General features: G+C 46.3%; 1 protein-coding gene across 6 annotated transcripts in view; it reads right to left on the bottom strand.

Annotated features, from left to right (window-relative positions):
- The window catches only part of CTIF (cap binding complex dependent translation initiation factor), a 340,733-nt gene that overhangs the window by 9,094 nt on the left and 306,899 nt on the right, over nucleotides 1–24,740 (bottom strand). For all 6 annotated transcript variants that reach the window (XM_074952340.1, XM_074952344.1, XM_074952343.1 and 3 more), the window contains one exon: nucleotides 6,786–6,839. In XM_074952340.1, the coding sequence (XP_074808441.1) occupies nucleotides 6,786–6,839 (54 nt within the window). The remainder of the gene's footprint in view (nucleotides 1–6,785; nucleotides 6,840–24,740) is intronic.

Genomic DNA, 24,740 nt, shown 5'->3' with positions numbered 1-24,740 from the left:
CTGGTTTAGCTGGCCAAGCTTGGATATTTTGCAATGTTGCTGTAAGTCTGTGACCAGAAAGGCAGCTAAATGCAATGCCAAAAACATCCGATGATGGTACAAGTTTGCTCAGAGTGGCTGCTAAGACTATGTGCTCTTCTTGTGCTTTTCCAGCAGCGGGGCTGCAAGTGAAAGATGAAGTTTCTATCTTTAATGTACTTTTTGCTCCTCTTTTTGTGTGTGTTCACCTTGTTTTGTCTTAAAGGAAGCAGGATTGTGCTTTAACAGCAACAATAACAACTCACAAGAACAAAAGAACAGCTATAGTGGGTCAGACCAATAGTCTACCTTGCCCAGTATCCTGTCTTCTGACAGTGGCCAGTGCCAGAAGCTTCAGAGAGAACGAACAGAACAGGGCAATTTCCAGTGATCCATACTCTGCCATCCAGTCCCAGCTTCTGGCAATTGCAGCATGAGGTTGCATCCCTGACTATCTTATGTCCCTGACGGACCTATCCTCCAGGAACTTATTCTTTTTTGAACCCAGTTATACTCTTGGCCTTCACAACATCCCATGGCAATGAGTTCCACAGGTTGACTGTGAGTTCTGTGAAGAAGTATTTTCTTTTTTTTTGTTTTTTTTAAACCTGCTGCCTATTAATTTTCATTAGGTGAGCCCTAGTTCTTGTGTTCTGGGAAGGGGTAAATAAAATGTCCCTGGAAACATGGATGAATTGCTAGGGATGACTACAAAAGATTAGCACAAGCACATAGGGACAAAATCAGAAAGACTAAGCCCTGGTCTACACTAGGACTTTAGGTCGAATTTAGCAGCGTTAAATCGATGTAAACCTGCACCCATCCACACGATGAAGCTTTCGACTTAAAGGGCTCTTAAAATCGATTTCCTTACTCCACCCCTGACAAGTGGATTAGCGCTTAAATCGGCCTTGCCGGGTCGAATTTGGGGTACTGTGGACACAATTCGACGGTATTGGCCTCCGGGAGCTATCCCAGAGTGCTCCATTGTGACTGCTCTGGACAGCACTCTCAACTCAGATGCACGATTGTTTGCCGTTGCTCTGACGCAGGGAGGGGCGACTGACGACACGGCTTACAGGGAGTTAAAATCAACAAAGGGGGTGGCTTTACATCAAGGAGTATTTCAGGCAGGACTTCACGGAGGGTTCCAATAAGAAATGGTGCACCTAAGTTATTGTTCTTATTGGAACAAGGAGGTTAGCCTGGCCTCTGATTGATACATGGCTAGATCTACCTCGCTGCACCTTCTCTGTGAGTGACTGCAGTGTGACCTAGAGGAATGAGTCCCCTAGACAGGGGAGAAGGCAAATGAGTACAAAACAAATCTGGTCTATTTCTTGTTTTGATACACTCCATCTATCTTTTACATCTTTGGCTGGCAGCAGACGGTGCAGAAGGACTGCATGCCATCCACATCTCATGGCTGCTCAGCAGAAGATGGTACAATAGGACTGCTAGCCATCCTCATCTCTTGCCTGCTCGGCAGAAGATGGTACAAGAGGACTGCTAGCAATCCGTATCACCTGCCTGCTCACCATAAGATGGTTCAATAGGACTGACTGCAGGACTAAAGAGAATGACCTGATCAAGTCACTCCAGATTTAGTCCCTGCGCCCATGTCTGCCCAGGCGCTCCTGATCGACCTCACAGAGGCGACCAGGAGCACCTCGGACATGACGATGACGGCTACCAGTCCTATTGCACTGTCTGCTGCCACAAGGCAATGGGTTGCTGCTGCTGTGTAGCAATGCAGTACCACGTCTGCCAGCACCCAGGAGACATACGGTGACAGTGAGCTGAGCAGGCTCCATGCTTGCCGTGGTATGGCGTCTGCACAGGTAACTCAGGAAAAAAGGCGCGAAACGATTGTCTGCCCTTGCTTTCACGGAGGGAGGGAGGGAACGGGGGCCTGATGATATGTACCCAGCACCACCCGCAACAATGTTTTAGCCCCATCAGGCATTGGGATCTCAACCCAGAATTCCAATGGGCAGCGGAGACTGCGGGAACTGTGGGATAGCTACCCACAGTGCAACACTCTGGAAGTCGACTCTAGCCTCGGTACTGTGGAAGCACTGCGCCGAGTTAATGCATTTAATGCACTTAGAGCATTTTCTGTGGGGACACACACACTCGAATATATAAAACCGATTTCTAAAAAACCGACTTCTATAAATTCGACCTAATTTCGTAGTGTAGACATACCCTAAGGCACAAAATGAGTTACACCAACAAGAGACATAAAAGGCAAAAAGAAGAGGTTCTTTAAATACATTAGGAGCAAAAGAAAGATGAAGGAAAGTGTAGGTTCTCTACTTAGCAAGGAAGGAGAGCTAATAACTGATGACATCAAGAAGGCTGAGGAGTTTAATACCTAGTTTGCTTAAGTCTTCACTAAAAAGTCTTCACAAAGTCTTTGCTTAAGTCTTCACTAAAATGGTGACCAGATACTCAACACAATTAATATTAACAACAAGGAGGAAGGAATATATGCTAAAATAGGGAAAGAACAGGTTAAAGTATATTTAGGTAAATTAGATGTATTCAAGTCGGCAGGGCCTGATGAAATTCATCCAAGGGCCTTAAGGAACTAGCTGAACTAATCACAGAACATTAGCAATGATCTTTGAGCACTCATAGAGGATAGGCAAGGTCCCTGAGGACAGGAGAAGGGCAAACATGGTTTCTATCTTTTCAAAGGGGAACAAAGAGGACCCAGGGAATTGTAAACCAGTCAACCTAACTTTGATACCTGGAAAGATACTGAAATAAATTGTTAAACAATCAATTTGTAAGTACCTAGGGGATAATAGGATAAATCATGCCAAACCAACCTAATTGCCTTCTTTGACAGGGTTACTGTCTGAGTAGATGGGGGGAGGGGGGCAGCAGATGTGACATATCTTGGTTTTAGTAAGGTTTTTGATACAGTTCCACATGACACTCTCATAAGTAAACTAAGGAAATACGATCTAGATGAAATTAGTATAAGGTGGGTTCCCAACTGGTTGAAAAACTGTACTCAAAGAGGAGTTATCTATGGTTCACTGTCAAATTGGGAAGGCAGGGTACATTTAGTGGGGTCCCAGAGGGGTCAGTCCTGGATCTGATAGTATTCAGTATTTTCATTAATGACTTGAATAATGGAGTGGAGAGCATGCTTATAAAATCTGTAGATGATACCAAAGTGGAAGGGGTTGCAAGCACTTTGGAGGGTAGGATTAGAACACAAAACTACCTTGACAAATTGGAGAATTGGTCTGAAATCAGTAAGATGAAATTCAATAGAGACAAGTGCAGAGTACTTCACTGAGGAAGGAAAAATCAAACGCACAACTACAAAATGGGGAATAATTGGCTAGGTGGTAGTACTGCTGAAAGGGTCTGGAGGCTATAGTGGATCACAAATTGAATATGAGACAACAATGTGATGGGATAAAGGCTAATATCATTCTGGGGTGTATTAACAGAAGTGTTGCACGTAAGACACAGGAGGTAACTATCACACTCTACTTGGCACTGGTGAGTCTCACCTGGAGCACTGTGTCCAATTCTGGGCGCAACACTTAGGAAAGATGTGGACCAACTGGAGCGAGTCCAGAGGAGGGCAACAAATATGATAAAACTTTTAAAGAAAAGCTGATCTACATGGAAAGATTAAAAATATTGGTCATGTTTAGTCCTGAGAGAAGACAACTGAGGGGTACCTGGTAACAGTCTTCAAATATGTTAAGGACTGGTATAAAGATCACTGTGATCAGTCATTCTCCATGTGCACTGGAGGTAGGACAAGAAATAATGGGTTTAATCTGCAGCAACAGAGATTTAGGTTAGATACTCACTTTCTAACTATAAGTTAAGCTCCGGAAGAGGCTTCACCATCACTTCCCGAGGTCCCTTCCAGCCCTACATTTCTATGATTCTCTATTCTTGCACAAATAACTGGCAGTCTCCCCTCTTCTCAGTGTTACTCACTAGGTCCTGTAGCGAGGCCATGTATTCCTAAGCCTCCCACATTTTTTTTAAAAATAAAATATACTACTGAACATTCTGCTACTGAAAGGGATGTGGAGGGGAGACAAATTTGACAAGAAGCCAGGGTGCAGGGGAGAATGGGACTGTCTACAAAGAGATTGGGACAAGGAACTGGAGGGGAAAGGGAGGGAAATGGGATGGGGACAAGAGCTTGACAAGAAGTCCAGAAAAGGAGGCGGGGACTGGGAACCAGTGGAGATGGGGAACACATAGGCTGGATGGCGGGCAGCTGCAGGCTGTCAGGGAAGAGAGACAGATCAGATGAAGAGCCAGAATTCCCAGGACTGGAGGTGAAAGTGACAGGGGGAACAAGCAGAAGAATCTGTGCCCACTACAGCTCAGATCCCTTTCGAGCCTGGAATGGAACTCATGATTCCTGATTCTCACCATTTCGCTGCTGTCAGAAAATATCTGTGAAACCTACCGGCAAAGTGTTTCACCCCTGCTCTAGTGCTGGTCCACACAGAGGATGACAACCTACTATTGCTATCCGTTACTCCATTAGCTCAAGTGGCAGAGGCCTGTGTGGTGGATCTAGGACAGACTTTTTGTTCTGTGGGCAGCACCTACCACAGTGCGGTCCTGGTCCATGACTAGGGTGCCCGGGTGCTACAGTAAATACAAATAATAAATATGAATAAAGGTTCCAACCATGCTGATGACCCATGTGGGTTTCAATATGATGCCACATGATGGAATTTCAATGTTTTCACTTAGTTTTTTTTTAAACCTAGGAAATTACACACAAAAATTCATTAAAAGAACATTAATATTACAAAGTCAAGAACTCATACGTTAGGAAATGTCAGAATTAAGGTAGTCGATGCAACTTTATTCAGCCCCCTTGTGTTTCTGCCCGATGACCACGAGGCAGTCTTTACTTACATGATCACATATTATTTTTTCCCACAGGGCCCCTGTCCCATTCAATGCTCAGGAAGGAGATGCTCTGGGGTTGCATCAGGTTTGGGTCGTGAAGGAGGCTGTTATCTGTAGGATCCCTGGCTCATTTGTTGCAGAGGTTGGAAGGTGTGGGTGTGTAGTGAAGAAGGCAGGGGATTACAGAAGACAAAGGAGGGTCCCATGCTTAAGGCAGTTGAATGCTGCTCTGGAGAAGTGGATTTTATCTGTGCCGCTGCCACAAAGAATCCCTACATGATTCCGAGCAAGTCACTTAAACCGAACTTTCCACAAGTGGTCACTAATGATGTATTCTCGTTTTCTGGGTGCCTGGCTTGAGATGCTGGGGTCTGGCTTGACGAAGTGCTGAGCACTCACAGATGCAACTGAAGTCAATGGAAGCTGTGTTTTGAACATATAAAGGGCACAGGCAACCTTCATTCGGGCATATCCTAACTTCTGAATGCTTGACTTTGCAACCTTGATATTCTTTTTAACATAGGCTTTTTTAAAGTGGAATATAAAATATAAAGTCAGTCGGGTAGCATGGCACTGTGTGCATAGTGATGGGACTCATATTTAGGATTCTGGGCCCCAGGCTTGGTTGAGACTGAGCGTGCAGTGTATATACCTAAGGTGATGGCTCATCTCTAGGGGCTCATGAGACGCTCCAGACTGAACTGATGACTGCCAATCAGAACACTGCATTGAGGGTGGTGCAGGCCTATCATAAGGGCGGTCAGCCAGGGGGAAAGCAGAAGCAGCGTGTAAGGAGGGAAGAACTATGGAGGAGGGAAAGGGGAAGAAAATCCTCAGCAATTAAAAATAAAACAGGGTAGTTGGAGGAATGTCACTCTTTGAGCAGAAAGTGTCCTGTGTCATGTAGGAGCTTGGGGGAAACCGCTGTAGCCCTATCTTAAGACATTTTAACATCTCGGACGGGGGACCAAGTTCTAGCAAGATTCCACTGTGTGCAGTAGATGGGACCTTAAATGGATTTTGTAACCACGTCCAAAACTTTAGCCTGGTTACCGAGCCCTGGAAAAGTCCTGTTTAGATGAGAGATAGGAATTGCATTGGAAGTGAGACAGGGAACAACTGGGTTATATCTGGGTCCCCTGACCCAATTTGATGTGTGCTTCAAACAGGAACTCAATACTTCACCCTTGTGGTCATTAAGTGGTTAGGACACTAACTTAACATTTCACTTGTATAATGGCCCTTCCAGGAGCTCAGAGCCAGCACACACCATGCCAGGCATTTGCTCAGTACTGACTCATGTCGAATCACCAGTGTTATTTCAGATATTCCCCACCTCATATTGGTCTGCCTTGACTATACATAGCTTGTGATGGGACCACAACACAAAGCAATAAAGCTGCAGGATGTAGTTTGCTATATTCAAACATAATGAAACAGACACACTCATGATGGGAATACCCTTTTCACAGAAAAGGAGTTGTGGGATTCTTGATGATTATAGGTGGTCAGGAGCTTGGTTTCACACCTTGGCTTGGGTCATACGCAGTACAAGGCTGCGGGACTGAAATTGTGGTCCCTCTTGAGAGCTTCCATTTTGGTTGCAATGTCCCTCAAATAAACAAACAAGTTAAAAGAATAAATATAGAAAAGAGGGCCTGATTCTCCACTGCTTGCCCTCCTGTCACCATTTACCTCTGCGCAGAACAAGTGCAAAGGAGGGGAGGGGGCTGAAAACACCACCGTACTGATTTTACAACCACTTGGTACAGGTGTGAACAATGACACACGGAGCAAAGCTGTGGGGAATTTGGCACAGAATATCTGAGGTCCCAACAGCCCATTCATACCTCCATGGAACAGCAAAGGACAGCGTCTTCTTTCACATCCTGAGATTGCAACAACTGCAAGAGAGAAAGAGAAAAAGAGGCAGCCGGTTATTAAAGCATACCTTGTTTCTACTGCTTTATAATCCCTCCCCTACCAGACTGCTCCTTCCATGTTTTAACCTGTGTTCGCTTTCCCCACAGCCACAGCAGGGAAAAGAAGAAAGTGGAGGGGGAAAAGGAAAGATGTCTCTGGTGTGAACGAAGAGACACAAGGCCAGAATGCAGCATTTCCACGGTTGAGATGGAGGAAGCAGAGCAGAACATACACAGTACATGATAACTTTCAGGGTACATGTTAAGTATGTAGTGAGAGTTTTTATGACGTAGGTTACTGTACACAAGGAAATGCGCTAAGTCCCACCATGTCATTTCACTAAACATCCATCACATGATAATTTTCAGCCATTAACAGTCTGGACTGCAGTTGAAGCAGTAAGTAGAAGTGAAGGGCTCTCTATGCTCTTTCCAAATTAGAAAGCATAGGAAGCATTATGACTTTGCATCCTGAACCTGATGGTCTCTTTCAGAGCAGTTCTTTTGAACAATCCTAGAATTACGTTGCAGGAAAGCATCATTTCCTACACACACAAGCACCAACTTCTCCTAGCACTGGTGGGTGCTCGCGCCCCCCCACCCCGGCCCTGCCCCGACTCCACCCCTGCCCCGCCCCCATTCCAACTCCTTCCCCAAAGTCCCTGCCCCAACTCTGCCCCCTCCCTGCCCCTACTGGACCCCTTCCCCAAATCCCCACCCAGGCCCCGCCTCTTCCCCACCTCCTCCCCTGAGCGTGCTGCGATCCCGCTCCTTCCCCCTCCCTCCCTCAGCTTGTTACGCGGCAAAACAGCTGTTTCGCGGCAACAAGCCTGGGAGGAGAAGCGGGGACGCGGTGCGCTCAGGGGAGGAGGCGGAGGTGAGCTGGGGGGTGCGGGGAGCTTGGCTGCCAGTGGGTGCAGAGCACCCACCAATTTTTCCCCATGGGTGCTCCAGCCCTGGAGCACCCACAGAGTCAGCACCTATGCCTACACACAGGGATTGATTCTACTTCCACCACACTGATTTCACACCTGTAATTCCACTGACTCCCAACTGTGCCTAATTGTGGAACTACTTCCAATTGTGGAGAACTGAACTCACAACTGTGTCTTAGACTAAAACTTTCTCCTAAATCACTAGTGCTTACTGAAGATAGGATGGATTTTCACGGGGCGTGGAACTGTGGGTTGGGAGTGGGCATTAGTGTCTGGCGAATGGAAATAATGGGGGGGGGATATATGTTTTCACCCTCCCCCTCAAAGTTTTCTGTCCCCGCTGCTCACACTGAGGCAAGAGAGGAATGGGAGCTGGTGGAAGGGCGGAGCAGCCGCGGCAGTGCATGGGATCAGTTGGCCGCCAGGGAGCAGGTAGAACTCCCTGGCAGTCCAGTCCCACCTTCCAGCGGGTTGGGACAGGGTCCTGGCACTTGGGTGGGGGGCAGGAGTGCATCACCATACAGAGTGAAGCCACCGAGGGTGTGGGGGATCACTGAGGTGTCCCTTAACAGCCTGGCGCGCTCCCCACTTCTCAGGAGTTCCTCTTGCTCCCCCTCCCTGCTCCCCACACAATGTGATGTCGATGGCCCCAAAATCTAAATGCATCAATGCAGAATCCCCCACAATGCTGGGTTTTGCCAGTGTGGATAGTGACATTTCCCACCACCTTCTCCATTCAATATATTTTGTCAGCACCAGTTCCAGACTCTGCTCTGCCTTTTCTACTCTTATCCCAAATGTGAGTTTCTTCGTTGGTTTTACAAGTATGAGTAATTTTAAAGAGAAACCAAACTCCTGGATTGGAAGGATTAGATTTTTCTCGGTAAACACTGATTTCACTGTACACATGTAAACCGATGAAAGAATATTTCCATCAACAAAAATCATAATCTACAGACTGGCAAAGTAAGAAAAATGCTGCTTGAGAACGAGAGTTTGATTTAAGGGGATTTACTTTGTATATTTTTAAGTGATGTTGACAATTTGTGTTTTTTGAATATCAGCATCTACTGTCATTAAATAATTACTGTGAAACCCCCTATTCTAGGAGTCCACCATGATTTCCTGCAACGGTGAAAATTTAAATCAATAAAAATAAAAAAATGCTTAAACCCCAAAATTTTGCACAAATATGAAAATGTAAATCAATAAAACTTTTAAAAGTTTTAAAACAAAATATTATCTGTGAAAATTATAAAAGAACAGAGGGCACAGCCAGCTGATCAGTACCGGAGTTTATTCATTGGTCTGAATTGTAAGTAATAAGTTACAAATTTGTTAATTCAGTTTGGAGCGGAGCTGTGGTGAATGATGATTTCTGAAGCGGCCTTTGAAGAACGCCTACCATACCTATCAGTATCTAGAGGAGTGACACATTGTGGAGCATGTACAGGAGGAGAGACATGGTGCATGTGGATGTCTGGGGGAACGTGAGGAAACTCTCATTGTGAGGGCACCTGAGGGACAGGGATGTTTCTGGGATGGATGGGAAACAAGGGAAAGAGGAGGGAGAGATGGGTTTACAGCTAGAGAGGGAGAAAGGAAAAGAGAGGAGGAGAAGGAGGAAGCAGCTGCTGAGGGAAGACAGCAAGCATACACTCTGGGCCAGGCCATGGGCAAGCTTAGTCCCTGAAAGAAAGATGGCCATCAACAAGTTTAGGCTTGAAATCAGACAAAGATTTCTAACTATCAGAGGAGTGAAGATCCAATGGGAGCAGTGGGGGCAAAAAACCTACCTGGCTTCAAGACTGAGCTTGATAAGTTTATGGAGGGGGTGGTATGATCAGACTGCCCACAATGGCATGTAGCCAATCTGTGAATGGTAGTAGCAAATATCCCCAGTGGCTGGCGATGGGACATTAGGTGGGGAGGGCTCTGAGTTACTACAGAGAATTCTTTCCTGATGTCTGGCTGTTGGGTCTTTCCGAAATGCTCAGGGTCCAACTGACCACCATATTTGGGGTCAGGAAGGAATTTGGCAGAGACCCTGCCACACACTGGCAGAGACCCCAGGGTGGGTTTTTTTTCCTTCCTCTGCAGCAGGGGTCACGGGTCACATACAGGTTTGAACTAGTGGCAATGGTGGAATCTCTGTAACCTGAAGTCTTTAGATCACGATCTGAGGACTTCAGAGGTCATGGGTCTATTACAGGAATAGGTGGGCGAGGTTCTGTGGCCTCCAAAATGCAGGAAGTCAAACTAGATGATCATGTTGGTCCCTTCTGGCCTATGTGTCTATTAACTGGGAGCTCAGGAAGACCAGGGGTTAGGAAGAACATTTTGGGCCCATCTGCACTGGCCTCCCAGCTATCTTCAAAGACCAGATTTATACATGGTTTCTGCTAAACCTGTTTACCACAGTGAGGCGGGTCAGACAGTTGGTCAGTCTGATGTGGGTCAGACCAAGGTTGGTCTTGTGGCCAAAGCACTGGACTGAGACTCAGCCTAGTGCATGCTTTTAAAATACTGTTTCTGCCCCATCTACCCAGCTGGCTTAAGAGTGTGGTAAATCAGTCTAGAGGGAATTGTGTTTAAAGCCAGCTCATAAACATGGCTGTGAGGCCAGTGTGTAAACAGCCATTAGACAGGTGGGAAGGAACAGTGTAGAGAAAAGGTGGTGGTGAACGGGGGCCCTTTCAAACGCTGCTCTATGGAGAGGGGACAGATGGGGCAAGAGAGGGGGCCCTTCCCACCTGCTATCATAAGAAGATAACGATAAACATGGAGCATTTAAACAGTGCTGGGGTACTGCCTCCTCTCGCGCTGTGTTTGCAAAAGCGGTTTTCATAGAATCATAGGCTTCGAAGGGATCGCAAGGGTCATCTAGTCTAACCCCCTGCGAAGATGCAGGAGTTTAGTCACATTACGCCCTGTCTGCACTGAGGGCTGGACTGTGCTAGACAAAACCATTTATAGAATGGGTGATTTGTGTAGCACAGGCAGGGCTGAATCAATGTCTCCTGTGCTAGCTTAGACAGCTGTGCGTAAGCCTCCCTGCCAACAGAAATAACAGATCTCTAAGCTACTCCTCAAACCTAAGGGGGCTAACCTGGCTGACACACCTCATATTTGCATGCAAGGACTACTGGCTGGTTAGGCCTGTGCAGGTGGGGCTACAGAACTCAGGGACAGGGATTTTGTTATTTGCCCAGTGATTTTGTAATCCTTTTCAAAGGAATGTTATTCTGATGCTCACTATGCTTCTCCCTTTGTCTCCCTGCGTATCCTAGGCACAGGAGAAGAGTCTGTGGGGTTGGCGCCCCTGCTAGACTGCACCCTCTGAGTGGCTCCTGTGCACCGGCAGGCTCGTACGGCTGCCAACAATCGTGTTACCCTTGCTGCCTGCCTCTGCAGCCCTGGGAGATCTCCTCTGCATCTACCCTTTGCTCCAAGGCCCCAGCGCTGAACTGCGTTTAAGAGCCATATCCTGAATTCCCATGGCATGTGTGACACCCAGTCCCAATAGGAAATCAAGTCAATGGAAGTCACATGCATGCAGAGTGTACAGTTTGACCCTGAGGTAATGAAGTTGGCACCATTCAGCTGTTGTTGGAATTGCAACTTTGAAGTGTCTGGCTTTTGTGTGATCAAAGTCTCAACCTAATTAATTGCATTAGCAGTTTAATGTATTTTATCCAAATGTATTATTTATGCCTATTATGTAAGCACCCTTCCTACAGTCTAATTATGATCTATATTTTAAAATGTATAACTTGCACACTGTATATGCTATATTTGCAGAACTAGTACCACAGAAATCAGTCGTCTTTCCAAAACAGGCACTCACATCTACCAGGACAGCTAAAAAAGGTGGAAGAAGGAGCTTAACAGAGTAGAGAAGACAGAGTAACGGGGAGGAGGAGCAAGAGGCAGACAACAGCACAGGTGAGAGGAGACTTGCACACTTCTCTATCTAACCTGTAATCATCCCCTGGAGGCTTGGACTGTCCTAGGGAAAACTTCCTTTTGCTCCTGAGTCAGTTCCTCATATCAAGCGAAGCCGTGGAATGAGAGAAGCGGTGCCTGCTGGAGAGTAGACAAAGAGTCTACTTGATTTCCTAACAGGAGGAGCCGCATGCCAGAATCTGCCTGACTGGTCAGATAATACCCAACCTTTGTTGCGAAAGGATTCTCACTTTAGCTGGGGGTTTCTGGTGCTAACAGCTTTGTAGATTGGAAGGAGACACCCCAAGAACATGAATTTAGATCTCTGGAAGGGAGGGCTCCTGCTTCCAAATTTCTGTATTCCTGTGACAGATACAGCATATGCCAATATGTTTGGGAAGGCTAGCATGTCTGGATGGTCTCAGGGGGTTACATGTTTTCACGAACAAATGAAAATAAATTTTACAGGCTCTCTTCCTGGAAAAAATGTGTGTTGCGCGGTGAGAGTGATTTCATGGGAGCTGTAAGGCATTTTTCCTAGAATTCATTAATCTCTGCACGCAAATGGCTCACAATTTCTTTTACAAAGTAGTCCAAGAAAAGATGCTTTACATCGACATTTTTGTGTGTGGCAAAGAAACAAAAACAGATATGTGCCCGGCATGTGGAGATGACAAATTGCCACTGTGCCAGCAGATGCTCCCAGAGCACAAGCAGCCTTGAGTCTGTGCCAGTGTTCTTAACGTCCACTTTGGGACAAGACAACCTATTTCTTTCAAAAACTGAAAGCATGTCCACACTAGTGGTGGTACCTTGCATCAAAGGAATCTCAAGTGACTTACAAACGCAGCTGAAGTCTTACTGTATCCCTAGGATCATAGAGGAGGATAGGGAAGTATTATTATTTCCATGTTACAGAGGTAAACTGAGGCACAGATCAGTTAAATGTCTTGCTCGGTGTTATCCGAGACACTAGCACCATGAACTGAATCTACGGACCCTGACACACAGTCCCATGTTCTTATCACTAGACCACATTCTGTATGAAGTAGGGATACACGAACATTTAAACGTACAGCTTAAGTCCAGAGGCGTAAACTACACTGCCTGCTTACTGACATTATTCCTGAAGGCATAGTGCTAATTACTAGAGCTGTGTAAAATATTTCATGCAAAAGAAAAAAACATTTGCCATAAAGTTTCTATTAACACGAAATGGGCTTGATGTAAGAACACAGATAGAAAGATACACATTTCATCTCCATGAAATTGTCATTCAAACTGGGCACAAAATTTTGCACCCATCCAGACAACCATGAACATTTCAGCACGTTTCAAAATTATTTATATTGTGGAGGTCAAAATGACTGAAGTCAATGATATTTCTTCTAGTTCCCTGACTGGCTGAGCCTCCCGCTGTGCTCAGCAGCGCTAGCAAAAGCCACTTAGGATGTGTCTACACTGCGTCTGGGACCAAGCCTCCCAGTCTTGGTCGACAGACTTGTGTAAGCGGGACTCAAGTCTCAATGTCAAAATAACATGCACGCAACAATTTTTAGTGCACTAGTGCGAGCCCTGCTAACCGAAGTCTGTGGGGCCCAGGCGGGGAAGCTCCCTCTCAGAATAAGTGTAGCCAAACCCGTGACTCTATTTCTACAAAGAAGGGGCTGCCCTTTGTGTGCTCACTCCAAGTCCGTCAGGGGAACCCTCTTTCCTCCCCCCCCCAAACACCAGTGGTCTGTTATTTTTCCAAGGGTCATTTGCTTAGTGACCATTGCAAGACCTTATAGGGTCTTTTGCCTGTGCCCTGATTTCTGAGAGCCAGCTGTGCAGCGGTGCACGTGGGAAGATCATGTACTTAACTGAGCCAATGGGAATTGTTACAACTCCAGCTTTTATTGTCACCAGACCAGGGATGATGAAAACAGCCAAGTGGGGGCAAATTGCACAGTGCAAACCAGGATGCGGGGGATGAATAACCAGAAAACACCCTGCCAGCAAATCCAGTTTGAAGACTTCCACAGTCTGTACCAATTTGGGATCGGTTTGGAAAAGTTAGTGCTCTGCCTACCAAGGTATCAGAAGGTCAAGGAGCCTGCTCCGTGCTCCCACTGAAGCCAATGACAAACTGCCATTAATTTCAAGGGGAACAGGATCAAACCCAGTTCCTCAGATGGGATGTTTGATTCGGAGTTAAGGGCACGGCTACACTGGAAACTTCAAAGCGCTGCTACGGGAACGCTCCCACGGCAGCGCTTTGAAGTGCGAGTGTGGTCGCGCGCGAGCGCTGGGAGAGAGCTCTCCCAGGGCTCCTGGTAATCCAGGGGATTACCTCGGAGCCTGTCTACACTAGCGCTGTAAAGTGTTCAGACTTGCTGCGCTCAGGGGGGTGATTTTTCACGTCCGTGAGCCAGCAAGTTAGAGCGCGATAGAATGTAAGTGTAGGCAAGCCCTAAGGCTGTGAGCAAAGAGAGATACAGTGGTCTTGGGGCTCAGTGCTTCTGAGACATTACTTTGCCTTAGGCAAAACAAAGGACCACTGGGAATCACTGCCTTTGCGGGACCATGCTCTTGTGTTGTCACAGGAACTCCCCGATCTCCCCCACTAGCAGCAGCAGGTCCGCAGAGCAATGTGACTCACCACTCAACTCTGATTTTCCCCTGAGGCTGCAGAACAAATGAGGATAGCTTTTTGGAGCGGGCCCCCGCGGCCCGCTGAGCTGCTCCCATGAAGTGTGTGCGTGCGTGCGTGCACGCCATCCAGACTTCATCCTGCCTGTCTGAAGTCATAATAACTACTAACCATGGGACCACAGGATGTGATCTCATCCCAAGGGCCCAGGGAGATAAAAACCATGGAAAGAAAATATAGAGAGAGACCACTGCACTTGATTGCAAAGGGCCCCGCCCGGGCCTGCAGGATATTCCTGAATCGTGTAAGAGTGCATGGCGGCTGATGCAAATTGCAAATCATTGTTTACATTCAGCTGAAAGGTCTTGGGGGGCTGACAATGCCTGGTATGAAGGGTGAAAAATGAAAACAAAGCCACCTGAGGAGTAAGGACAATCCTGTGAGGTGATATCTTGCTTCACTTATCTGCTGAGAGTACTTCTCCATTCTGAATGAGACATGAATGCCCCTCCATCTGCTCACTGAGGAAGAATGGCAATCTGACCCACACTCTCCCTCTCATGCTCCTTATTTGAGGCCAAATTCTGCTTTCACCGACACTGGTGGAAATCCACCCAAGTCAATGGCATTACTCTGACCTGATTCTGATCTACATGAAACTGGTGCAAACGAAGAGTAACTTCATTAAGTCAAGAGTTACACAAAAAGCATGAAACTGGTGGAAGTGGTTGACAAAAAACAGGCTCTCTGGAATGACAATAGTGAATGGGAGCAGCATTTGGACCTTGATAACTCTATCTTTTGCATCAGGGCTACTTGGTCAATCTTCATAGTTAAAAAAATGTTATTGTTATTACAATACTTAATGGATGGGATTCAATACAATCCCATAGCTTTCTAAGATTATGTGATCCTGGACACAAAACATTATACAGTGCAACTGGGACCAAAGATATCATAGAACCTTCTGCAACGGAATCTCTGTTTCCCCCCCTACCCAGTATCTTGAGGTGAGACAGATTACAAACTCTGTTCTCTGTCTTGGCCCTGCCCAAAATTAGAGAATAAGGTTATGCATTTAATTATTGATATAAAATTACTGAGTCTGCACTCTACATTTATATGTCAAAGAGAGACGAGTTCCCTGCCCTGAAGAGCTTAGGATCTAAATAAGACAATCACAGACCAAGACAGGCAACAAACAATACTTCAGGAGAGGGAGATGATGAATGAGGAGGAGGGAGATGACACACAAATCTCCCCCAACACCTTCCACTGGACTCAAGAGGACAGGAGAACTCTTGAGGTGATATATACCCATCACAGTCCATGATGCAGTCTCTGATGTCTACCTCTAGCAATCAATCTCTAGCCTACTGATTCAAGCTGGGCACAGAGTTTTGAGCTCCTGGAACCTTTCAGTGTCAGAGTAATGCACAGCTCCAGGACAAACAGGTAGCGGAGGAGGAAGGTTTTTGAACTGGAAAGATTTTTTTATGTACTGAATATGCCTCCAAAGTGCTAATGAAGTCTCCCTGTGAAAATCTAAAGCAGCCATGTACAGAGGTGAATTGTGGCACTGGGATTTCTTGGTTGCCAAACCTCCATAAATTATTATCAATACTAAATGCTAAAAATTAGGCTCTGTAAGGGCACAGTCATATAATAAAAGTGTATGTAGTGGAAACAGAGCAACAACAATTACTGTCTCTTAAGCTGCCTGGCTGGAATATCTGATGACCCATCCCTGACTTCCCCCAGCCTTCCCGCACTTCTTACAAACTTCTGTTACAATGCACTACTGTGTCAGGGAGACAGGGACAAGACTAAAGTGACCTTCACTATTAACAGAAAGTGGCATGAAAAACATTAAAGTTTGAAGACATCCCTGCTAGGAGCTGGGCTGTGGTATTCACACCATGGAGAATAAAATCTCCCACAGCTCTGAGACACGGGGTGAGCAGATGGTCAAAGGGGAAAGCCAGGGCACATGCTGCTGGGGTGGGGAGAGTTTTCGAGATTGGGCCGGGGGAAGGGAGGAGAAGGAGGTGAGCAAAGGAAGGTTTGGCCGGGGAGGGAGGAGAGGAAGGGAGTGAAGGTAGTTCACTCCCCTCTTGTCAGCCAAGCCACCTCTTTTCTCTTTCCCCACACAACAAATAAAGACCAGGGCCTTTACCCCTCCCTCGTCACCCCCTTTAGTCCTTTTTCCAGGGCCCAGTCCATTCACTCTATCCATGGGCCCAGGCTATGCTGTATCTGTGAATCTCTCCTGCTCCAATCCTACTCTCTTTCTCTCTCCTTCTCTAGATTTTACATTCTGCTCCTCTTCCTTCTCTGTTCTTATATCTTCTGTCCTTTTGTTTTCTCCTTTTCCTTTCCCTCACACCCCTCTCTTCTTGTTCCTCCTCTCTGCCTCCCCACAGCCCTCAATCTGCTTCCTTTTACCATTTCCCTTTGGAGCGCTCACTGCCCCCCTCCCCTCACACTCGCAAACAGGGAGTGTATCACTCATTTAACTCCTCTCTCAGTGTCCTTCTCTCATTCATTCCTTTGTCTCCCTCCTTTCCCCCTAGAAACAGCCACCTGGTTGTCTCCACACCTCCTGCCACAATCTGGTGCTCATCTCTGGTGTAGGTGAGGTGGGGAGAAGCCACGATGACAACCAAGGCTGGGTCAGTAAGCATGTGCATGTGATAGAAATGCAGCTGAGGTGCCTGCTGCCTTGTTCGTAACTTGGGGCAATGCAGAAGTGACCTGCTGAGGATGGCTCGGTCCAGGTCTTATGCAGAGGGCAGGAAGCAGGGTGGTGACAGTCCTGGTGGGAGAGCAGCCCTTAAGGCGCATAAACAATCAGCTAGCCTGCTATCAGTTTCACTGGCCAGAAGCTTTGTTAGGGTGCCAAAGGCCACAGGGATTTTGAAGAACTGGGACAAAACACTAATTTTTGTGAAACAAAAAGAAATACCAGGAATAGCACTGGAAGGGAGACATTGCTGGTTTTCAGACACAAGCCACCCTACAGAGGCTTAATGCAAACAAACAGATATAGCAAACATCTATTTCCTTCCCCTTTGGATGAAGGTGTCTGATTTTATTTCCCTACATATGAATCATTTTCTTCCCGAGAGAGGGCCTGATTCTGATCTCAAGTACTCTGAGGTGCATCTCCACTGAAGTGTATGGAATAACCGGTGTAAAAGCAGTGTGAACTAAAAGTCACGCTCCACCCATATCTTTAATGCTACAATATATAGAGGCAAATTCTGTATCATTCTATTACTAGAACAAAAATCTTAAAATCCTACCATCTTATTATACTGCCAAAGACCCTCATTAGTCTCAAAGGGTTGATTTTTTTTAAATGTGAAAGATTTAAAAAAAAAAACAAGGACTACCCAACACTTTAAAAGTTGCAATTTTCTTCCCCAAACAGCACCGCCCCCCCAAGCCTTCTGACAGAAGTTGGAAAGGTTCTTCCCCAGTCTTCCTCTAAGGAAGAGAGCGAAAAGACGCTGTCCTCTTGACTTTTAGACATTAATTACCAAGTTAGATTATTCTTCTAAATTACAGTGTGGCCCCAGGAGATAACACGAACTCAGAGGAGGGAGGGAAAAGGATGAAGTCTACAAAAAAGAACTAGGTAAGTTCATGGAAGATAGATCCATCAATGGCTATTAGCCAGGATGGGCAGGGATGGCATCATCAAGTGATCCTGTTTGCCAGAAGCTGGGATTGGGTGACCGGGGATGGATCACTTGATGATTACCTGTTCTGTTCATTCCCTCTGGGGCACCTGGCATTGGCCACTGTCAGCAGAGAGGATACTGGGCTAGATGGACCTTTGGTCTGACCAGTATGGCCGTTCTTATATTCATATGACACAGCAGACTCAGGCACAGGGGAAAGGCAATTAGACAAGGAGTATTATCCTCTATATCCATCACCCTGAGGCTCATACTTAACAGCCTGTACCATAGGCAGTGAAGTAATGGGTTAATGCCAGCACTTTAAATGAGACTGAAATGGAATGGTCTCTGCCAGCCAGACTACAGGGATGATGCACAACTGCAAATATGTAAATCTCCTACTCTCTGATTGGCTGTGAGGTCTGCTCTCTCCACAGTCACTGGATGGTTATTCATCAATACTGGTGTCGTGTAAATCCTTGTATGCTGATCAACTGAGGCTCGTTAATGCCCACTCAGAGGCAGAGTTTTGGACAATCACTGCAGAGTTATGTAATTTAAAAAAAACGCTCAAAACACGCAACATTGTTAACCCCTCAGCTGGTCTTGAACCTCCCACTCCTGTGCAAGACTTTTAGGAAGGCAGCAGCAAAGAGATTCCAGTGGCATATAGCCTCTGCCAATCTCCTTGAAGCTCTGAGTCTGGCTTCCGGATAAATCATAGCACAGAAACAGCCCTGGTTCCATTTGGACATCCTCCTTGAAGACAGAGAGAAGACAGTGATACTCAGCCATTCGATACTGCTAATCCATCTGCAGCTGTTGATGGAGTGGCACTGAGATGGCTACCATCTTTCCATTCCATCAGTTCCCAGTGAATTGTGGCCAGCCGCCCATGCTCACTTAAAGACTTGTCTTGTGGAGTCTCACAGGACTCAGTCCTGACACTGCCCTTCTTTAATGCCTATGTACAACCGTTAGGTGATACGGTCAGACAAAACGGGCTGCTCCACCACCAGATATACCCAAAACATACACTTCTGTGCAGTCCCACAGGGCAGGAAGGACCCCATGAAAAACTGCTGGCTCAGACTGAACCCAAGACAGACTAAAGTTGTCATAGTTGACAGAAGGACATTATTATTTATATTACTGAAGCACAAAGAGGCCCCAGCTGAGATCCCATTATACTAGGCACATGGTATGAAACAGTCCCTGCCTCAAAGAGCTTACAGTCTAAATAGACACGACAGGACAGAGGATGGGCAGCAGACAGGAAATACTATTATCCATGTTACAGATGGAGAAAAAAGCATGATCAGGTTAAGTGATTGGCCAATTGTCTAAATGTAGATCTCCTGGATCTCAGCCCTGGGTCTGAACCACGGCACCGTCTCTCCTCTCTTCCACTGAATGCATCCGATGAAGTGAGCTGTAGCTCACGAAAGCTTATGCTCAAATAAATTGGTTAGTCTGTAAGGTGCCACAAGTCCTCCTGTTCTTTTTGTGGACACAGACTAACATGGTGGCTACTCTGAAATCTCCCATCCTGAAACTCAGGATTGCCACCATGATTGTGAAGCAACCGTTTTCTAGTCTGTTTATTAGCAGGTCTACCTACAAAATAACATGGTAAATCTATGGAGAGCTGCTCTTCCCCCACAAACTCTGTCTCCCTGCTCCCCAGGCACCAATATGAAAAGACAAAACTGGCTTAAACTACTGATTCCTGCTCTACTGAAACTCTGGGAAAAACTCCATGAGCCTGACCCTGAGAGATGGTGAGCACCCACAAGTCTCCGCTGACGTCATTACACCGCATCTCTTTGGGGATCAGGCTTTTACTCTGCATTTCCCACAGGTGTGCTGACGTCGCCCTTCTCCTGTTTGAACCAGGCAAGCGAGGGCTGGATACAATATGGCTGTTGTGGTTAAAAGAAAAATGTAGGTATAGGTGAGGGGTTCCCTCCTGACCACCCAGCTTGAGGAGTAACTAATCTGTACCCCTCATGTGGAAATTCTGCGATGTGAGAGGCAGTATGGTCCCCTGGACTGGGTGCTGGGCTCAGGAGACTTTGATTCTAATCCTGGCTCAGCCACTGTGCATCTTCAGCAAATCACTCCATCTCTTTCCTTTCATCCCCATCTGCTGTCTTGCCTATTTAGAACATTGGCTCTTTGGGGCAGGGCTTGAGCTCTTACTGTGCACAATGGAATCCCAGTATTGGTTGGGGCCTCTAGGTGCTACTGGAATATAATGCCCCTTTGCTGGTCATCCCTGCCTCTCATCCCATCTGTTTCCATTGTTCCTATTTTATGATCATTCTGAAAGAGGTCCATTGCCACGAAGGAAGAGAAACACGGATGTGCTAGTAGAAGCCAACCCCCTTTGGATGTGCTCCTGTTTTCAAACTCTGTTTTGTTTTTTTTTTAAAATAGGAAATGGAAAGAGGTAGGTGGCAGAATTTAGAGAAGTGGACGTTTAAGGCCAGTTGAGTTTCATTTGCTTATGCCAGGGCTGAATTTGACCCTTAGAGTTCAGTCACATTACTGTCTCTTCATTGGTGCAAGAACAGAAATTAGAACACTAACCCCAGTTATCCTGGGAAGGATGAGTGCGGGAGAAGGGATGTGCCCCCACCATGGTACTCTGGGAACTGTGAGTGTGTGAGAGAAAGATCGTTTGTTGCAGCCTTGTGAATTACAGTTACTTTAAATCAGGAGGATGAAAGGGGGACAATTGTACCAGGGCCCCAAGCTCAGGGGAGTCCCCAAAACATCTGCAACTGGGGTGAAATGGGAGGGCATGGGGCCCCAGTGAACATGATGCACCAGGGCCCCAGATTTCTCTCGACAGGCCTAATCATTGGGCTTTCTGAGCAATGCCGTTGTACAGAGGGATAGAGTTTAGGGCCACCAACTGCACCTGGCACAATTTAGAGCAGTCCTCCAGTGGCACTATCTACCTGGGTGGACCAGCCCCGCACACAGGGAACAGAGAATATACTACCCAGCCCACCAAGCCCTCACATAAACACCTCCCTGGAGACCAGGAGCAGCGAATACATTCAAAGTCATCACCGTCAAGGGGATTTCACCTTAGGAAGAAAATTTCTGGGAGATCAACAACGAGCCTTTGACAACCGCAGCATACCCTGCTGGCCTCCAATGCCCCTCAACAGTCATACAAACTGCATCAGTAAAAAGCCACAGCTTCCAGCTTTTCCTGACAAATACTAGGTCAGTCCTCAGCACGAGCATCACTGATTGAGCTGTTCACAGAAGAGACTTCCAACTGTACATGAATCATCAAAACCTGCTTATGGCCCAGTTTGTCCCCACACGATACCTACCACGCAACTGCCTTACAGCATGCCAGGGGAATGGGGTGGCCATTTTAATTTCACCAGACCAGAAATGCAAAGGCATATCCACCATGAAAATGGGGAGAGATCTGAGTGTATGTGAAGTGAGCGATGGAAGAAACAGTGGGGTACTTCTGCTATTTAGATCTCCAGCCATGAGAGCTTCCAAGGCCCCAGTCGAATTCCTGAAAGAGCTAACAGAGTTTTCACCAAGCCTGATAGCAGAATCTCCAAGAATCATGGTCCTGGAAGATCTCAATATCCGTGTGTACAGCAGACCTGAAGAAAGAGACCCAGTGATGGAACTCCTTGCCAGGAGAGACAAGAATGAGGCCAAACCTGACTGTGTTCAGACTGAAGTGTAAGATGGCCCGTAGAGAAAACCTTTCCCTAGGAACAATGTCCTGTTCCACACACACCCACCCAGGCTGCTCCCCCCTTTGGAACACACACATACCCTTCAGCCCAGGGGGATGGATGGGAAGAAAAGATGTTCATTTATTTGTATTTTGAACTTTTATACTTTGTTATAATTTTGTCTGGTGCCTGTAAACTAAGCCAGCAAGCTCTTTAGATTCGATAGTTACAACAGTCCTCTATCCTCCTGTTCTTATCTGCAAAGTGCCCTCTTCTCTCTTTCAATTCCCTCCTTAAAACCCACTTCTGCAAACAATCCTTTCCACCTTCTCCTTGTCAATAAATCCCTCACCAGTCTAGCCCTCATCTTTATCCAAGGTTTTTTTCTCACATTTGCCTTGTCCAACTTTAACCGTCAGTTCTTCCAAGCAGTGAACGTGTTTTCATCTCGGTTTGTAAAGCACGGTGCAAATTCCCCGGGTTGTATAACAGATTTCTTTTAACAATAATAAATAATAATGTTCAGATGCAATAACTAGGTATGTGTTATTCATTACAACACACAATACTCCCAGCCCCCAGCAGATACAGCCGCACCTCACTTTTCCTTTCCCAAGGTCAGCTTTCCTCTTGAGTCCAAACAACACAAACTGAGCTGACATACAGCAAAAAAGTGTGGCTTACTCACTGTTATACAAGTCCATTTTTCTCCTGTTGAGAAAGGCTGCTTTGGTGACCTCTGAGTTGTCGTCCTCCTCCTCATTAGCCAGCAGCAGGAATTCTTTCAGGCTTGCCCACCCCGTACCAATGTCATCACTGACACTGCCCCTCAACCGTATTCACTCCCCATTCTGTCCAGCCTAGCATAAGCGTAGGCCATTATGGAAGGTGTTAATATGCTTTTACTGGGGGAGGAAAGGAAGGGAGCTACGGAGAGGAAGCCTCCCTGGGGGAAGGGAAGAGACATTTCTGCCACAGCCATCAGACAACATTCCCCTTCCTCTTGCTCACTCCCTTGGTGACCTTTGGCTGAGTCTGCCAAAGGTATAAAGGAAAAGGAGGGCGGGGGGAGAGAAAGAGAGAGGCTAAGATGAAAGAATTGCTGAAAGGACCGAGAGACAGAGATCTTAGCTTGTCTCTAATAACGCTTTTTTATAAAGGACTACAGAGTAAAAGAACTGGGTGGATAGGAGGCAGGAGAAAAAGCAAGCACAAGTATTTGAAGGGTGTCATCAAACAGGAGGGCGAATCACAGAGTTTGAAGCCAGTAGGGACCATCAGATCATCTGGACTGAGCTGCTGTATAGCACAGGCCGCCAAAACCACCTGAGCCCGCACTCCAAACCCAACAAACGAAATTAGACCAAAGTATTACCCCCCCACAGGAGACTAGACTAGTATGCACCACAGGCAGAGAATCGGAGGGACTGAGGTGTACCAGTGCTCAAGACCCCTGCCATGTTAGGGAAACAATTAAGTGAGATATACCCAGGTAATCCTGGCAAGTGACCCACACCCGCATGGTGCAGAGGAAGGTGATAAATCCCCAAGGTCACTGCCGATCTGACTGGGTGAAATTCCTTCCTGACCCCACATGTGGCAGTCTGTCACATGCCGAGCATGGGAGCAAGAACCGGCCAGCCAAGCACCTGAGAGAGAGACAGCTCAGTGCCACCTCAGAGCCCTGGTGGTCCACGTCCAATGTCCCATCTCCAGCTATGGCCATCCCTCACGCTTCAGAGGACGGAGACAAGACAAAACAAAACAAAACAAAAAACCAACATCCCCAGGCTCTTCAAGGGGGTACAAATAGGAGTGATGGGATGAAGTTACACAAAGGAAAATTTAGGATGAATATCAGGGAGATCTCTTAGGCTGTGAAAATGTCTACCAAGGAAGTGGTATAATTCCCACATTCTTGGGACATTCAAAACTGCACTGGGCCCTAGAAAAAGCACTACTGGGAACAATCTTGCACTGGCAGGAGGAGTGAAAGATCAGGCTAGTTTTGTCATCTAAGCTCAGGAAAATGCAATATGTGAAAGAGCATGAAAAGCGAAGGAGATTTAAACAATCCTGCCACTTGTAAGAATTCAAGCTGTGATGGGTAACACAGGCAAGGGGAGGTTTCAGAGTAACAGCCGTGTTAGTCTGTATTCGCAAAAAGAAAAGGAGTACTTGTGGCACCTTAGAGACTAACCAATTTATTTGAGCATGAGCTTTCGTGAGCTACAGCTCACTTCATCGGATGCATACTGTGGAAAATACAGAAGATGTTTTTACACACACAGACCATGAAAAAATGGGTGTTTATCACTACAAAAGATTTTCTCTCCCCCCACCCCACTCTCCTGCTGGTTATAGCTTATCTAAAGTGATCACTCTCCTTACAATGTGTATGATAATCAAGGTGGGCCATTTCCAGCACAAATCCAGGGTTTAACAAGAACGTCTGAGGAACGGGAGGGGGGGGGGAAGGAATAAACAAGGGGAAATAGGTTACTTTTTATAATGAATCAACCATTCCCAGTCTCTATTCAAGCCTAAGTTAATTGTATCCAATTTGCAAATTAATTCCAATTCAGCAGTCTCTCTTTGGAATCTGTTTCTGAAGTTTTTCTGTTGTAATATCGCAACTTTCATGTCTGTAATCGCGTGACCAGGGAGATTGAAGTGTTCTCCGACTGGTTTATGAATGTTATAATTCTTGACATCTGATTTGTGTCCATTTATTCTTTCACGCAGAGACTGTCCAGTTTGACCAATATACAAGGCAAAGGGGCATTGCTGGCACATGATGGCATATATCACATTGGCAGATGTGATCACTTTAGATAAGCTATTACCAGCAGGAGAGTGGGGTGGGGGGAGAGAAAACTTTTTGTAGTGATAAAAACCCATTTTTTCATGGTCTGTATGTATAAAAACATCTTCTGTATTTTCCACAGTATGCATCCAATGAA

Source organism: Natator depressus, chromosome 5 (genome assembly GCF_965152275.1).
Source record: "Natator depressus isolate rNatDep1 chromosome 5, rNatDep2.hap1, whole genome shotgun sequence".
Classification (NCBI taxonomy): domain Eukaryota; kingdom Metazoa; phylum Chordata; order Testudines; family Cheloniidae; genus Natator; species Natator depressus.
Note: the sequence above shows the minus strand (reverse complement) of the source record. Positions and strands in the feature narration are given on the sequence as shown.